The 17,583-nt window shown below is 43.8% G+C and overlaps 1 protein-coding gene across 1 annotated transcript in view; it reads left to right on the plus strand.

Annotated features, from left to right (window-relative positions):
- The first annotated feature begins 275 nt into the window (after window positions 1-275).
- The window catches only part of LOC126100377 (L-dopachrome tautomerase yellow-f2-like), a 125,787-nt gene continuing 108,479 nt past the window's right edge, over window positions 276-17,583 (plus strand). Inside the window, exon 1 of the mRNA XM_049910985.1 lies at window positions 276-391. Within this exon, the coding sequence (XP_049766942.1) occupies window positions 344-391 (48 nt within the window). The 5' untranslated portion in view covers window positions 276-343. The remainder of the gene's footprint in view (window positions 392-17,583) is intronic.

Raw genomic sequence — 17,583 nt, forward strand, 5'->3', positions numbered from 1 at the left:
CGAAATAAACGGTCTGAGTATCAACTTGAAAGTTCTCGATACCAAGAAGTATGGATACGGTTTCTGTATTCCTGCTGATACGCCTTCTCTTTCAGGGATTTTGGGAGCCACTGCTCTGTAGCGTGTTGCAGCGCGCGGCTCGCGCTTGCGTCGCGCTTTCAGTGAAAGGTGTGGCAGGGTGGGCGAGGCGAGCGGCGCAAGTCCGCGTCGCGACACCGCGGGATGCCGGGAGCCCCGCAGCCGGCCAATCAGGAGCGCCGTCGCCGCGGCCCGGCCTCGCCGCGCTCTCGGCAGCCGACGCGACGCCAGTGCGGGCAGCGACACACGCCGCACAGCCGCTGGCATGTCGCCCGTGCACGACTGGACGCGCTCCGACCTCTCCGCCAAGACGGTGAGTCCGCCTCCGCTGGCCCAGCCGCCTGCTGCCGGATTTCGTCCCCTCGCTCGTCGGCGTAGCCAGTACTTAGCGGGGGAAACACATGCACCGATTCTGTTCGCCTCATGAGTGTGGTACATATTCTTCTTCATACTTACTCTGCAAACCATTGTGAAATGCTTGGCGGAGGGTACTTCCCATTGAACAGATATTAGAGCTTCTTCCCCTCCCACGTACGTACGGAACACCGGAAGATTCGCTGCGTAATTGCCTCTAATTTATCCTCACAGTTCCTAAGGTAACTATACGTAAGGGATAAGCTCATCCATCACGGATGTTTGAGGGGGGAGGGGGGGGGGGGGGGTAGGACGTCAAACGGGACGACTTCGAGAAGGAGAGACACCACAGGAATTTTTAATTTCCACTGTCTATACTTTTAAAAATAAATTCGTAAAACTTTGTCAGAATGACCAGAAAGGATTCAGGATTTACACTTATAGTGGTGGAAGTTCAAAAATATAAGAAAATAATTTATTTTTTACGTTTGTATTTTATCTTTTTTTCACTTACCATTGGCTGCATTTGTTGCTATAGGTACACTTTTCATCATAAGTAAGGGAGATTCTTCGATGAATTTCGCACAGCATAAAAACCATACGTACAGGTGTATGAAACTCTAGAATTTTCCAAATCTGTTAAAAACTGTGGTAAAAATTGAGATAATTAACTATAAAATTTGAGTTTCTTCTGAACATGAAGTTTAAAATGTAACAGCACATTCATTTTTTCATAAATTAAATCATTTCTAGAGTTTCATACACCTGTAAGTATGGTTAGTATGCTGTACAAAAGTCATCGAAGAATCTCTCTTACTTATGAAGAAACATGTACCTATAGCAACAAACGCAGCCAATAAAATTGAAAAAATTATGAACTTTCATATGTAAAAAAAATTATTTTGTTATTTTTTTTAACTTCCACTGCTATGATTGTGATTCCTTAATCCTTCCTGATCATGATGACAAAGTTTTATGGATTTATTCGTCAAAGTATAGACAGTGGAAATTAAAATGTCCTGTGGTGTCTCTCCTGCTCCAAGCCGGCCCGTTTGACGTCGTACCCCCATTAAGAACCAGTGACTACAACAACGCACTTTTTTGTGTACAGGTTACACCATTTGAAGATGAGCCTTAAAAGATTCGAAAACCGATTCTTGGAATAAATAACTATTTCAAAAAAGTGACTTGTTGCAGTTTTCTGTATTTACATTATATACGTAAGAAATCGTGTAGCCCTATAACCATTATTTAAAGCCAGTTATTAAAATCGTGTAAGTAAAGTTCCTCGGGATAATTTGCGGCTATCTTCGGCTGCATATCAGTTCTTTTTTTCTTGCATCTCTGATACACTCTAGCACGAGTTGAACAATCCTGTGGCCATTCGTGCAGCCCTTCGTCTGTATACGTTCAGTAGCCCCTGTTGAGGCGAGATCGGACTCCCCGTGTCGATTACGGAGTCCAGTGATACCCCTTCCACTGAGATGGCAATCACTGGACTAACGGCTGAAATCCTGTTATCCGTTTGCTCCTAAAGTAATGTTTCCCTAATGTGTTCCTGGCCTATGTAACGTACTTTGCAACTTTCCGTCATCGGGTGTGGACTAATACCGTTCTCTGCCTCGTGATGACTGGGTGTTGTGTGCTGTCCTTAGGTTATTTAGGTTTAAGTATTTCTAAGTTCTAGGGGACTGATGACCATAGCTGTTAAGTCCCATAGTGCTCAGAGCCATTTTTGACTAATACCGACAGGTAGTTGATGTCACAGTGAGGACTTCCACATTCCACTACACTGCATTCGTGAAAGGAAGAACCTGCTGTGTAGGGACTTTTGCCTTGTGGAGAGCAACGTGGCCAATAAGACGCAGCATCGGTTTTACGTCACAAACACTACTTAGGAGACATATTGTGTTAAGTGAGAAGGAGCTGAACAACATTGTTTTGTGATATTGTGGCGTACAAAGTATCAATGAAAGCTGTTTTAAAACACCAGCACATTGAGATTGTCTCGAAAATGCATCGGTTTGGCTAAAATTAGTTCTTGTTAGATCACAGTCTAACATACACAATCGGGGGACTCATTGCTGCGAAAGTTTTTAGCGTTTGACAGTTGGAACGAGACTAGCGCTCACAGCGGCTAGAACGCCAGATATAAGATGGATGTTTGTTCTCATTTTTCCACTTAATTAATGAAATAGTTATTGTACCCATATTTTTGCATTCCAGCCATTAGTAAATTATCGAGAGATGTGAACGACTGTGAAATAAATGTAAAATCAGTCGAATCTCACTGATGCAACCACATAAGCTACAAATTTCTGACGAAGAAATTCTTTCGAAATGCTGCTTAGCCCGCTGAAAGCAAAAGAATATAGACATATATTTCTGTTGTTGCCTGTTCTTTTTATGGTAGGTACAATCCTTGCACGCAACAATTTTGTATCTAGCCTAATGATTCGCACATCCTACGATTCACTCGACTTTCTAGTACACGACTACTTTTGTAAATGTAATTACTTCTCCTTCGAAAGCGAGTTTGTTGGAGATCATTGCCATTTGTGGCTCAGATGTAGCAACAATTGTGGAATTGGTTTCTTTTGCGTTGGGAAACAGTTTTGTTGCTTTTGACGGTTTATTGCCACCTTCAGCTAAATAACTGGGGTGGGCTGGTACGTTAAATAACAAGTTTCCTACATTTCACATTCATTGATTTGACTAGAAGTGTAGGGAAGGAAACGTCACATTGGTGAGTAGATAGAAGAAGTCTTTCTACGAAAGGTTAGGTCTTCTGCTGTTTACTAGCCGTTTATTGGTTCTTAAAAGAAAACGACTTCTTCAGCAAATACCTATAAGTTACAAGAGAATCGTACTTAAACTGTCCTGTGACAGTGACATACCTCCCGAGATCATTAGCAAACTAAGGAAAGACAAATGCGGCGTAATTTTTTAGTTATTGTCGATTTTATGGTACTACATACGCTTCCCATTGTGAAAACTATGCTACATATCAATATAAACGATACTATTCGCACTCATCCGATATCTTATTCAGGAGTGTAGCTTCCTGTCCGCTTGGAGCGCTGCTGTCGTAGTGTACAACACAAATGAGCAGGAGTGTCGTGACCGTAAGTGCAAGACAGTGTTTATATGTCAGATAAAGACATCTGTGGTCACAACCTTAAGACATTTGTAAAAACTGTATACCATGTAACTTAGACGCTGCAGTCGTGTTCAAGCTCTAGCCTGGTAGACAGTGTTGCAAACTGTCAAGCAAAAGGTTGGAGATTCCCGTCGGTCTACCAGCAATTTTTTTCCTCTAATGTTTTCTAAATGATTCTGTGACTTTACTAATTTTACAGAAGTATGCTCCACAATATTCGATATTATTTATTGCACAGAATGTATACGCTGCAATTCTTCTTGGACAGGCTAACTACTGAAATGTTCCCCCAATGACCGGAATTCTTACAGTAACGGCCAGAAAATAAATGCAAGTTACGCAATAGTTTCTGCTGTTGTGAAACTTTCTGTGAAAGATACAAGCCTTATGGACTGTCTCATGTTTGTGTCCTGTCGGTAAATATCTTTTTCAATGACGATGAGTGGCTTCGAAAAAGTCTCCCATGCAAATGTCGATCTTGAAACCTATGTGATGTAGTACATTACTTCATAGTGATAATAGTCAGCACAAATCGTCAATGTGGATATTACGCACGTGCAAACCGACGTTAGACGCTGTACTTCAATTGTATTCAGTTAAAAAATGTGATTATATTCAACTGAGTTAATGAATAACTTCTATCAGTATGTGCCTCAGATCGTTCTGCAGCAATTCGCTGTTCAAGTTATCGACGAATCTAGAAACGTCTTCGTGATTTTCTCCGTCCTTCTTCGCGGATCGCGAAGATAGTCAACACATCTATTTTATGCGCGCCCGTTCTTGCAAACAAACTTTGTGACTCGTGCAGCAGATGCAGCAACTGCCGCAGGACAGCGCTGCGAACGAGGAGCGTGTTCCGTGTGATGTATCATGTGGTTTCGGAGCGTGCAGTAAGCACGACGGATACTACGTCTGGTGTGCTTCACGATGAGAAACATTACCAATGTAAGGACGGCTTCAGTCCTGTTTGATATGGGTCCCACACACTCGAGCAGTATTCTGGGATGGGTCGCACGAGTGATTTACAAGCAATCTACATCTACATCTACATCTACATCTATACTCCGCGAGCCACCTTACGGTGTGTGGCGGAGGGTACTTATTGTACCACTATCTGATCCCCCCTTCCCTGTTCCATTCACGAATTGTGCGTGGGAAGAACGACTGCTTGTAAGTCTCCGTATTTGCTCTAATTTCTCGGATCTTTTCGTTGTGATCATTACGCGAGATATATGTGGGCGGTAGTAATATGTTGCCCATCTCTTCCCGGAATGTGCTCTCTCGTAATTTCGATAATAAACCTCTCCGTATTGCGTAACGCCTTTCTTGAAGTGTCCGCCACTGGAGCTTGTTCAGCATCTCCGTAACGCTCTCGCGCTGACTAAATGTCCCCATGACGAATCGCGCTGCTTTTCGCTGGATCATGTCTATCTCTTCTATTAATCCAACCTGGTAAGGGTCCCATACTGATGAGCAATACTCAAGAATCGGACGAACAAGCGTTTTGTAAGCTACTTCTTTCGTCGATGAGTCACATTTTCTTAGAATTCTTCCTATGAATCTCAACCTGGCGCCTGCTTTTCCCACTATTTGTTTTATGTGATCATTCCACTTCAGATCGCTCCGGATAGTAACTCCTAAGTATTTTACGGTCGTTACCGCTTCCAATGATTTACCACCTATGGCATAATCGTACTGGAATGGATTTCTGCCCCTATGTATGCGCATTATATTACATTTATCTACGTTTAGGGAAAGCTGCCAGCTGTCGCACCATGCATTAATCCTCTGCAGGTCTTCCTGGAGTACGTACGAGTCTTCTGATGTTGCTACTTTCTTGTAGACAACCGTGTCATCTGCAAATAGCCTCACGGAGCTACCGATGTTGTCAACTAAGTCATTTATGTATATTGTAAACAATAAAGGTCCTATCACGCTTCCTTGCGGTACTCCCGAAATTACCTCTACATCTGCAGATTTTGAACCGTTAAGAATGACATGTTGAGTTCTTTCTTCTAGGAAATCCTGAATCCAATCACAAACCTGGTCCGATATTCCGTAAGCTCGTATTTTTTTCATTAAACGTAAGTGCGGAACCGTATCAAATGCCTTCCTGAAGTCCAGGAATACGGCATCAATCTGCTCGCCAGTGTCTACGGCACTGTGAATTTCTTGGGCAAATAGGGCGAGCTGAGTTTCACATGATCTCTGTTTGCGGAATCCATGTTGGTTATGATGAAGGAGATTTGTATTATCTAAGAACGTCATAATACGAGAACACAAAACATGTTCCATTATTCTACAACAGATTGACGTAAGCGAAATAGGCCTATAATTATTCGCATCTGATTTATGACCCTTCTTGAAAATGGGAACGACCTGCGCTTTCTTCCAGTCGCTAGGTACTTTACGTTCTTCCAGCGATCTACGATAAATTGCTGATAGAAAGGGGGCAAGTTCTTTAGCATAATCACTGTAGAATCTTAAGGGTATCTCGTCTGGTCCGGATGCTTTTCCGCTACTAAGTGATAGCAGTTGTTTTTCAATTCCGATATCGTTTATTTCAATATTTTCCATTTTGGCGTCCGTGCGACGGCTGAAGTCAGGGACCGTGTTACGATTTTCCGCAGTGAAACAGTTTCGGAACACTGAATTCAGTATTTCTGCCTTTCTTCGGTCGTCCTCTGTTTCGGTGCCATCGTGGTCAACGAGTGACTGAATAGGGGATTTAGATCCGCTTACCGATTTTACATATGACCAAAACTTTTTAGGGTTCTTGTTTAGATTGTTTGCCAATGTTTTACGTTCGAATTCGTTGAATGCTTCTCTCATTGCTCTCTTTACGCTCTTTTTCGCTTCGTTCAGCTTTTCCTTATCAGCTATGATTCGACTACTCTTAAACCTATGATGAAGCTTTCTTTGTTTCCGTAGTACCTTTCGTACATGATTGTTATACCACGGTGGATCTTTCCCCTCGCTTTGGACCTTAGTCGGTACGAACTTATCTAAGGCATACTGGACGATGTTTCTGAATTTTTTCCATTTTTGTTCCACATCCTCTTCCTCAGAAATGAACGTTTGATGGTGGTCACTCAGATATTCTGCGATTTGTGCCCTATCACTCTTGTTAAGCAAATATATTTTCCTTCCTTTCTTGGCATTTCTTATTACACTTGTAGTCATTGATGCAACCACTGACTTATGATCACTGATACCCTCTTCTACATTCACGGAGTCGAAAAGTTCCGGTCTATTTGTTGCTATGAGGTCTAAAACGTTAGCTTCACGAGTTGGTTCTCTAACTATCTGCTCGAAGTAATTCTCGGATAAGGCAGTCAGGATAATGTCACAAGAGTCTCTGTCCCTGGCTCCAGTTCTGATTGTGTGACTATCCCATTCTATACCTGGTAGATTGAAGTCTCCCCCTATTACAATAGTATGATCACGAAACTTCTTCACGACGTTCTGCAGGTTCTCTCTGAGGCGCTCAACTACTACGGTTGCTGATGCAGGTGGTCTATAGAAGCATCCGACTATCATATCTGACCCACCTTTGATACTTAGCTTAACCCAGATTATTTCACATTCGCATTCGCTAATAACTTCACTGGATATTATTGAATTCTTTACTGCTATAAATACTCCTCCACCATTGGCGTTTATCCTATCCTTGCGGTATATATTCCATTCTGTGTCTAGGATTTCGTTACTGTTCACTTCCGGTTTTAACCAACTTTCCGTTCCTAATACTATATGCGCACTATTTCCTTCAATAAGAGATACTAATTCAGGAACCTTGCCCTGGATACTCCTGCAGTTTACCAACATTACGTTAACTTTTCCTGTTTTTGGTCTCTGAGGACGGACGTTCTTTATCAACGATGATAATGTCCTCTCTGGTAAGCCGTCAGGTATTTTATCGTTTCGCCCAAGGGGGGGTCCCTCTAACCTAAAAAACCCCCGTGTGCACGCCACACGTTCTCTGCTACCCTAGTAGCTGCTTCCGGTGTGTAGTGCACGCCTGACCTGTCTAGGGGGGCCCTACAGTTCTCCACCCAATAACGGAGGTCGATGAATTTGCAACCATTATAGTCGCAGAGTCGTCTGAGCCTCTGGTTTAGACCCTCCACACGGCTCCAAACCAGAGGACCGCGATCGACTCTGGGCACTATGCTGCAGATATTAAGCTCAGCTTGCACTCCGCGTGCGATGCTGGTTGTCTTCACCAAATCAGCCAGCCGCCGGAAGGAACCAAGGATGGCCTCAGAACCCAAGCGGCAGGCGTCATTCGTTCCGACATGTGCTACTATCTGCAGCCGGTCACACCCAGTGCGTTCAATAGCTACCGGAAGGGCCTCCTCCACATTACGGACGAGACCCCCCGGCAAGCACACCGAGTGCACACTGGCATTCTTCCCCGACCTACCCGCTATTTTCCTGAGGGGCTCCATAACCCGCCTAACGTTGGAGCTCCCTATAACTAATAGGCCCGCCCTCTGTGACTGTCGGGACCTTGCCGGAGAATCGGCCACTGGCCCAACAGGCGAGGCATCCTGTGGTGGCTCGGAAACGATGTCATCACCACTAGGAAGCACCCCGTACCTGTTGGAAAGGGGTAAGGCAGCTGCCACGCGGCCAGATCCCACCTTCGCCTTTCGGCCAGGCACGCGAGAGCCCACCACTGTCCGCCATTCACCCTGGAGTGATGGCTGACCGGTAAGATGCTCACTGCCGGAAGACGCAGCGATATCAGGGGTTCCATGTGATTCCAAGGCCACCGAAGTAGGCATAGGTCTCACCACAGTTGCCCCAACGCCACTACGAGCCGACGCCTGCGCCTCGAGCTCGATGAGCCTAACAGACAAAGCCTCCACCTGCCCCCGAAGAGTGGCCAATTCTCCTTGCGTCCGCTCACAACAACCACAGTCCCTACACATGACTATGTTTACCCTACCCTATACGGTGACAAATTCCCAAGATAATCTTCTGATGAGCTACTCTGATAATCAAGAAACACTCACTGAAATACGAGACGCGAAAACTACGCTAGGTTTTCCCAGAAAAACTATTTAAAAGCTAAGCGCAGCAAATAAGTACAAAAACGCTTTATACAAACAGTACTCGCTGCTGCTGGTGCTCTCGCTCTGGCTGTCACAAGACAACTGCTGATTCAAGTGACTAGTGGCTAACGGCCGCGAAACAAACAAAGACGGTTTTAGGGCGCTTTCTGTTCTAAACGATCAAGAAAACACTAAGAAATCTAACACGAAAACTACGTAAAGTTTTATCAAGAACTGTTAGTTACTATGCAGAGCAGATAAACACAAATAGAATCCCTTCCTTAGTGGAAGGTCGTAAACAAAATGCAAAATAAACGCTTTATACAAACAGTACTGTGCTGCTGCTGGTGCTCTCGCTCTCGCTGTCACAAGACAACTGCTGATTCAAGTGACTAGTGGCTAACGGCCGCGAAACAAACAAAGACGGTTTTAGGGCGCTTTCTGTTCTAAACGATCAAGAAAACACTAAGAAATCTAACACGAAAACTACGTAAAGTTTTATCAAGAACTGTTAGTTACTATGCAGAGCAGATAAACACAAATAGAATCCCTTCCTTAGTGGAAGGTCGTAAACAAAATGCAAAATAAACGCTTTATACAAACAGTACTGTGCTGCTGCTGGTGCTCTCGCTCTCGCTGCTTTGGAGACTGACGGTATTCCCCTAGTCTTTTACCAATGAACCTGCTTTACTAACGCCTGACTATGTCAAATGTTTTTTATTCCAGTGTTTGACCACAATATGAATTCTTTAGACGATGACCGGTTTCAATTCGTAATGACCATCCTCAGATCTTTTTTACACCATGTCCTGAAGTGATAAGGCCATAGGACATGGTGTAAAAAAAGATCTGAGGATGGTCATTACGGACTGAAACCGGTCATCGTCTAAAGAATTCATATTGTGATCAAAGACTGGAATAAAAAACATTTGACAGTATTGGATCTGTTTGTATACGCGACCATGTCGCAGTTGGTGAAGCCTGACTATGTGATAGTTCCCTTTCATAATCTGGCTGTTGGCTGTGGCCCCTTTCATATCCCAACGAAGTTTTATAATCAAATATTTGTTACGAGTTCACCGATTCCAACTGTGATTCGTTGATACTGCAGTCAAAGCGTTCTAAACTTTTCCGTTTCGCGAAGTGCACAATTTTACATTTGTCAAAATTTAAAACACGTTGCCAGTCTTTGCATCACCTTTATATGTTATCTGTATCTGATTTAATATTTGTGCATTTTTTTCCAGACAGTAATTCATTACAGATAACTGCATCATCTGCGAAACATTTGAGGCTACTTTTACTATTATCTGCAAGGTTATTTTAATGTATAACAGGAACAACAAAGGTTCCAACACACTTCCTCAAGTTACTTCTACGTCTTTCCGTCGATGACTCTCCATCCATGAAAGAATGCTGCCACCTTCCTACAAAAAAATCCTTAGGATTGCACAAAATCGTCTTGATACCCCACACTACAGTAAGCGGTGATGTGGTACCGAGTCAAATACTTTTCGGAAATCGAGAAAAATTGCGTCCGACTGCCTTGATCCACGGCTTTCAGGATGTCAAGTGAGAATTGCACGAATTTGCTTTCCCATAACCGATGTTTACGGAATCCGTGCCGGTTGCATAGAAACGGTAATTCTGTTCGAGATAGATTACGTTTGTGACGTAAGATTCTACAGCAAATGGATGATAAAGATATTGGACGGTAGTTTTGTGGTTCACTTTGTCTACCCGTCTTCTAGACGGTTGTGATGTGTGCTTTCTTCCAACTACTCTACACAATTTCTTTTTCCAATTATCTATTGTAGTTTATAGTTGAAAGAGGTACTAACTCAGCCTTAAACTCGGTTGCGCACGTTAAAGGGGTTTTGGCTTTGACATTCTTTAACTGATTACAAAGGAAGTCAACCCAGAGAAACCGCACATAAACAACACAACAGTTACGTTAGTGGTGGTATCTGCCGTGGGCAGAGAGATATGACAGCGGTCAACAAAACAGAAGGCGTGACCAAAATACTCTGGTTGTTTGTTGCTATGGTAGTTCTTTTCCAAACACTTAATTATTATTCTGATCCGGATAAAAATGTATCAGTTGCTGTTACAGTACGATGCGTTTCTCAAGCATTTTCCTAAAATCGAGTTTCAAAGTTATAAGAGCCTGTTCAATACCACAATAGAGCGACAGGCGACGATTAGCGTCATCAGGTGAAGCGGTTGAGGCGTCACACTATAGTTCTACCCTCAGTTTCCTTTTTCCTAATCTCCCAACAAACAATTGTATCGCTACTTCGAATCATGTTTCTTTGGAGAGAAGCAATAGTAATACTGATAACAATTGTGGTTCAATCGTAGCAATGTACAGTCGAAGAATAATAATGAATCGAGATTAAATGGTTCAAATGGCTCTAAGCACTATGAGGCTTAACAACTGAGGTCATCCAGTCCCCTAGACTTAGAACTACTTAAACCTAACTAACCTAAGGACATCACACACATCCATGCCCTAGGCAGGATGCGAACTTGCCACCGAAGCAGCAGCGCGGTTCCGGACTGAAGCGCCCAGAACAGCTCGGCCATAGAATCGAGATTGAGTTATCGTTTATTTAACGATCAATTCTTAAAAATACTTGGGAGTAACGCTTCGTGGAGATATATGTGCTTTTATAAGCTATTCGGGTAAGTTCTGTAGCTTTACGAGTTACACTGAATTTCCTTGATGCTCGTGTCATAAGTTGTCATCAATCTTGATAATCTGCAAACTAAATATTTTTTTATCTTTATAAGTGAAAGAACCAAATTAAATTCTCCTTTCTCTTTTGTCTCGAAAGTCTCCGATCGTTCTACTAGCTAAGATGAATCTCTAGTGTGTTAAAATTAGACCAGGAGCTGTGGACTATACCTCGTCACGAATGTCGTTATTGTTACAATTTCTCGTGTCCAAAGAAAGACGATTCGTTATAGCGATACAAGTGTTTGGTGAATACCCAACAAAGCAATTATTATATCCGAACGCAGTACGGGCAGAACTGTAGCCTACCACCTCAACCCGTTGCGCAAACGGCGATTCGCTTTGGCTTCCGGCTCGCATGGCGTTCAGAATGGCTCCTAAAACTTTGAACCTCGAACTCGCCAAAATGCTTGAGAAGCTCACCGTAGTAGAGAACCATTTCTTATATTTAAGTATTTACAACCCTGCGAAAGATAAGCGAAATCGGTGACCTTTCGGCTTAATGTTTTCCTTGTTAGCTGCACAAATGAATCGGTCCAATATACGTCCCTGTAGCCTCTCAGTCGTGAAGGGTGGTTACTTATTCATTTTTATTTTCATTACTTACGTACACAGCTTTTATTAGATCTACCGCGTGTCTCTGGGCATATACCATTATCATGAGATGAATCTTTCTTTATACAGGGATTTTTCCTGCCTGTGTCGTCTGCGTCATCATCATTCAGCCCCATTACGGTCGGAGGAAGGCAATGGCAAACCACCTCCACTAGGACCTTGCCTAGTACAACGGTGCGGGTCTCCCGCATCGTCCCCTACGCTCCTTGGAGTATGGGACCTCATCATCATCGCTTCAATTTTCGATTCGTAATAAGCGCCGGAGTTGGACTAGGCAACAGGCGCGTCGAAGCGAGTATGAGCGTCAGTGAAATGAAAACCGAAAAACCGCCACAACCGGACCAGCGAATGGTTCCATTCAGAAACAATTACCGCACACGTTAAGATAGTTATCCCATTGGAAGACGAAACGATCGATTCCTGTCTCGTAGAACACGGTCGGCGGCTGCCAGATCCACAGCCGCAAACACTCTGGCACTTCTGAGTCTGCATCTGACTCAAACCGACATCCACGCCTGTCTTTCTTCAGGTCGCCAAAGATGTGAGAGATCCGGTCTGTAAGAGGATGTGGCAGTGTTTCTTTGAAACGCATCCTTCGCCAGATTGACGGTGTGGGGGCGGACTCTTAAAGTGGGAAGGATGATTCCGTCCTACTGCTCGAGGACAAACACCAAAGCCAACAGTGGAAACACCGAGGGAGGTGGCGCAGTGGTTAGCGCACTGGACTCGCGTTCTGGAAGATTACGATTCAAACTCGCGTCCGGCCATCCTAATTCAAGTTTTCCGTGGTTTCACTAAATCGCTTCAGGCAAATGCCGGGACGGTTCCTTTAAAACGGCACGGCGGACTTCCTCCCCATCCTTCTCTAATCCGATGGGACTAATGACTTCTCTGTTTATTCCTCTCTCTTCAGATTAACCAACCAACCTACAGTGGAAACATCCCACATCTCCCCCATCAAAAAAATCCAAAGCTGTTCACACAAGTTTCGGTTAGGTCATGAGAGTCCTTCTTCGATTGCAGGGGCCTTCTGTTCGTCGAGTTTGTCGAGCTTGGGAGTACAATCAATGAGCAGCGCTCTGAATAAACTGTACAGAAACTGAGTTGCACCATAAAGTGAAAACGCCCAGAAATGCAGTCGGGCGGAATCATCCCGTTGCACCATAACGTCTGCCCCACACTGCCAACCGGACGGGGGCTATATTTGAGCGATTTGGTTGGGAAACAGTGCGACATTCTCCATATTACCCTGATCTCTCACCGTGGGATTTCCACGTCTTTGGTGACCTGAAGACAGACACGCGTGGACGTCGCTTTCAGTCGGACGAGAAAGTGAAGGAGTGCGTGATGCTATAGGTCCGGCAAATGGTTCAAATGACTCTGAGCACTATGGGACTTAACATCTGAGGTCATAAGTCCCCTAGAACTTAGAACTACTTAAACCTAACTAACCTAAGGACATCACACACATCCATGCCCGAGGCAGGATTCGAACCTGCGACCGTAGCAGTCGCGCGGTTCCGGACTGCAGCGCCTAAACCGCGTGGCCACCGCGGTCGGCTAGGTCCGGCAGCTGCCTACCGCGTTCTAAGAAACAGTAACACATCGTCTCGTCTCCCAGTAGGATAAATGTCTTTACGCGTATGGTGATTACTTTTGAATCGAACCATTTCATGCCCTCATTGAGCCGGGTGTTCGGTTTTCATTTGACTACCCCGTATAGGCAAACCATCCGCTCCGTCTTCTCGCATCGAATTAGTTCGAGCCCGCAAATAGGCAACCCAGTGAACAAATTTTCAATGCGGGCTGCAGTCACGACTTCCAGGACAATCCGTGACAGTTACTTCAATTAACTGCGCGCACGTATTGACGTTTGCTGCCACGCATACGGTCCCGCATTAAAGAACTGTAATACAAGTTATAAACTAGGATAGATGCTGTGTTCACTGACGGGTCTGTTTCCTATATGTCTGCAGTTTTCGCGCAGTTGTCCTCTGAAACGCTGGAAGTATTTACGATAACCTGTATTAGCGGCACATTCACGTTTTTATTCGATCAAAGACGCATTCCACTTGTCGTAGTTCGGAAATCTCATATTCCTGTGCTCACTAAAGGGTTTCACTGTGCTCCGTTCCTTCAGTTTTCTGTAAAATGCCTAGGAGTGAAGAGAATTATGCAATACTAGCCGCTGGCTTTGACTAGTGACGTAATGGTAAGGTATTTAAAATTTTTAAAAAAGAACGAATCTTTTAATTGTCCTGATCGCAAAGATCTATTTCTACGATCAAGACAATTAAGATTTATAAAAAAGTACATAAAATCGCTTTCGTCCATCGCCTGAGAACGTCAGGCGCAGTTCTCACTGACGCAATGCAACATGAGACACGACGCGTTGCGATAAAGGTCACACAGCGTGACGGTTATCCACGGGACACTAGTTTTCCGATAGAAGCAATACAAGCAACAGGACACAGCATGCCGCAAAATCCTCGCACGTGACACGTTCCAGTAGCCTTGTCACGGACAACTTCTACATACAATGAAGTGGGATAGCTCTTAATATCGTGTCGGATCTCCTTTCGCCCGGAGTAGTGTAGCAACTCGACGTAGCATATACTTACCAAGTCGTTGAAAGTCCCTTGCGGAAATATCGAGCCATGCTGCCTCTGTAAAAGAAACACTGTCAGAACAGGCCTTGAAGGATCAACGATACCAATCGGCCGCCATGTCATCTTCAGCCCTTAGGCGTCACCAGATGGGGATACAGAAGGGCATATGGTTAACACACCGCTCTCCCGGCCGTTGACAATCTTCGTAACCAGCAGATTACCGGTCTCATCATTGACTCCGTAGAACCGATGAACATCTTATGAATTGCGATGTCTTGCTTTAGCGAGTCGATATAAGTCCCGCTCTCCTTCAAGTGTGTCAAGTTTGGTGTTTAGATAAGCAAAACGTGAGGATTTGGTTGCTGCTATAGCCCGCTTTGCATCTCTTCGGGCTCTTCTGTACGCATTCCATCGCTCCGGTGTTTTATCGGCAAGAAACTCTTGACACAATCGTTTCTTTGTGTGTAGCGCGTCTTTGACGGTGTCGTTCCAAAGCCACGTATCTCTATAGATTCTCCGTCGTCCTGGTTGTGTTGTCCCCAGGATTTTTTTTATGGAAAGTTTCCTCAAAATCGTATGAAAAAGCGGAGAACATGTGCGATTTATGAAACAGCAGCCTTTAATTTTTTAGATTAGAAGTAAAAGTGGAATAGCTGCACCATCTCACAACTGTGTCCAGCACACAGCCTGGCTAAGATGGGTGCACCGCTTCACTACTCGGACCTATTTACTGTCAGAGTGTCAAAGCTTCAACACTGCATGAGACTCCGTGAACACTGCATAGGTAGGCCTGAAGATGACTGCGGTATGTCCTTTTACAGTGTATTGGTAGTATTCGTGTTGTGGATAGATGAGCGTCAGATAAAGGGATGAGAATACACTGCCTATTCTTGTCGAATAGCACCAAGCGCTGCCAGGGTTTAGCTTCAGAATGCTATGTACGAGTAACTGTCAACAGCGCTATACACTCCCACTATATGAGACGCTACACACACGACTACAGCTCAACCCAGGCCATCCTGATTTAGGTTTTCCGTGATTTCTCTAAATCACTCCAGGCAAATGCCGGGATGGTTCCTCTGAAAGGGCACGGCCGACTTCCTTCCCCATCCTTCCCTAATCGGATGAGACCGATGACCACGCTGTCTGGTCTCCTTCCCCAAAAACAACCAACCAACCTCAACCCAGGACTTTAGAAATTTTACGCTACCACCTTATCTCCCCTTCCCGGGACTAATGCTGTAGCCTGGAATTTCTTCGTTACCGGGATTAAAACGAGCTCAGTTCTACGTCACAACCTAAATAAACGAAGAAAATGATGCGGACACAAAACACAATTGAATTCGTGCCCCACAAGTGAACTACATGCGACGGATTATTACGTGCGTGCGTTGCACCAATTGCGACAGATTATACGTTGCTGCTGCAATGCAATTTCTTTACAGCGGTAGATCTTCGCACGTAAACTCCTGACTGCAGCTACTTATGAGATCACAGAAAAGCAGTGTTGAGGAAACTGTAACCTCATAGCTACACGCCGGAGGCCGCTATAAGTAAAATTTGCCGAAAATTGTCTATGTACTTTAAAGAAATGATTCGGAAAGGGGATGTCACTCGTACTTTAAACATGAAGCTCAAATTTAAACCTTCAATAGATATTTATTGCAGTTAAGCAAGATCATCAGCCCACGTTTACGAAAATTACTAAAGTTTCTTCTCACAGTTATCACCATACCTAAAACAGCCAGACCTTTTACCTTCCCAAATTCCGAAACCAATTACTTGTAACACAGTCAGTGATCGGCCAATTACTTCTGCACACGATATTCAGTGGTTATCTTTCGTAAAAGTTTATGCTCAAAAATACTCAGTAAGAATATACTCAGTACCGCCACGCTATATAATTCAAAGTTCACTCGCGATTTTCGTCGGAACGAATTATCACAACACTCTAAAGTTTTCATAAACAGTTTCTGGTCACTACCAGATACCATTAACACTGGACCATAACGCGGAAGTCTTCCCAAGACTTCATCTTACACATAATGCGAAACGTCACATCCAACATAACCGCCTCCAATCAAAGCTAGCTCGCGACTCCCCTCACTCTGCCACACTCAAAACTATATCTCCTCGCTACAGTAAGAACTCACTTCTAGGGCGCGGCTCGCGCCAAAATCTAGCAAGCACCAACCACTTCTCTAGGCTCATTGACGTCATCAAATTAAGTAACACAAACCTCTCTAATTAAATAAACAAAACAAAATGAACTATAAGCTTTACTCTACATCTGGAAATTTATTATGTAGTCGCTAATGTTCTGGCTGTCTTATACATAGGCATACATACTTGGACATCCGACATTCACTAGTGGATTCGTTCCCACGTTACAGAGTTGGAACACTTGCCAGTTCCTGTAGAGAATTACATGAATGATTTTTAATAATGCCGAACGTCCCACATACTCTCACGCACGCATTCTCATTCACACGCACCCTAACACACAATACACATATTTACTTAGAATTCTTGAAATTATTATTATAGAAAAGTCACAAAGGTTTTCTGAAACTAAAAACTTTCCAAATTTATATATGAACACTGAAAGTGTTATTAGATCATCGTACATAGTCACTGAAGGTGAACTATTACATCACTGTATTTATTTAAATTCTTGACTGTCGGAAAATTAAGTTTTTTTTTTAATTTTACTAACTTCCAAAATACAACTATTTTTGATCTCAGACTTTGACATATTGTTTGTTTTCACAACAGAAGGATGTACATCAAGTATGACGTTCCTCAGGTTATTCCTTTATTAGTTACTAATTTTTTTAGTTTCGTATAATGTAAGTGGCCTGCCAGCGCTACTCCACTGCTTTCACACGCGCAGCTGCAACAGATGGTCGTGACGGCAGTCTGCAGGACACAACTCGTCCGTTACTGACCGTATAATACACTACCGGCTTA

This window comes from Schistocerca cancellata, chromosome 9, assembly GCF_023864275.1.
Source record: "Schistocerca cancellata isolate TAMUIC-IGC-003103 chromosome 9, iqSchCanc2.1, whole genome shotgun sequence".
NCBI lineage: Eukaryota > Metazoa > Arthropoda > Insecta > Orthoptera > Acrididae > Schistocerca > Schistocerca cancellata.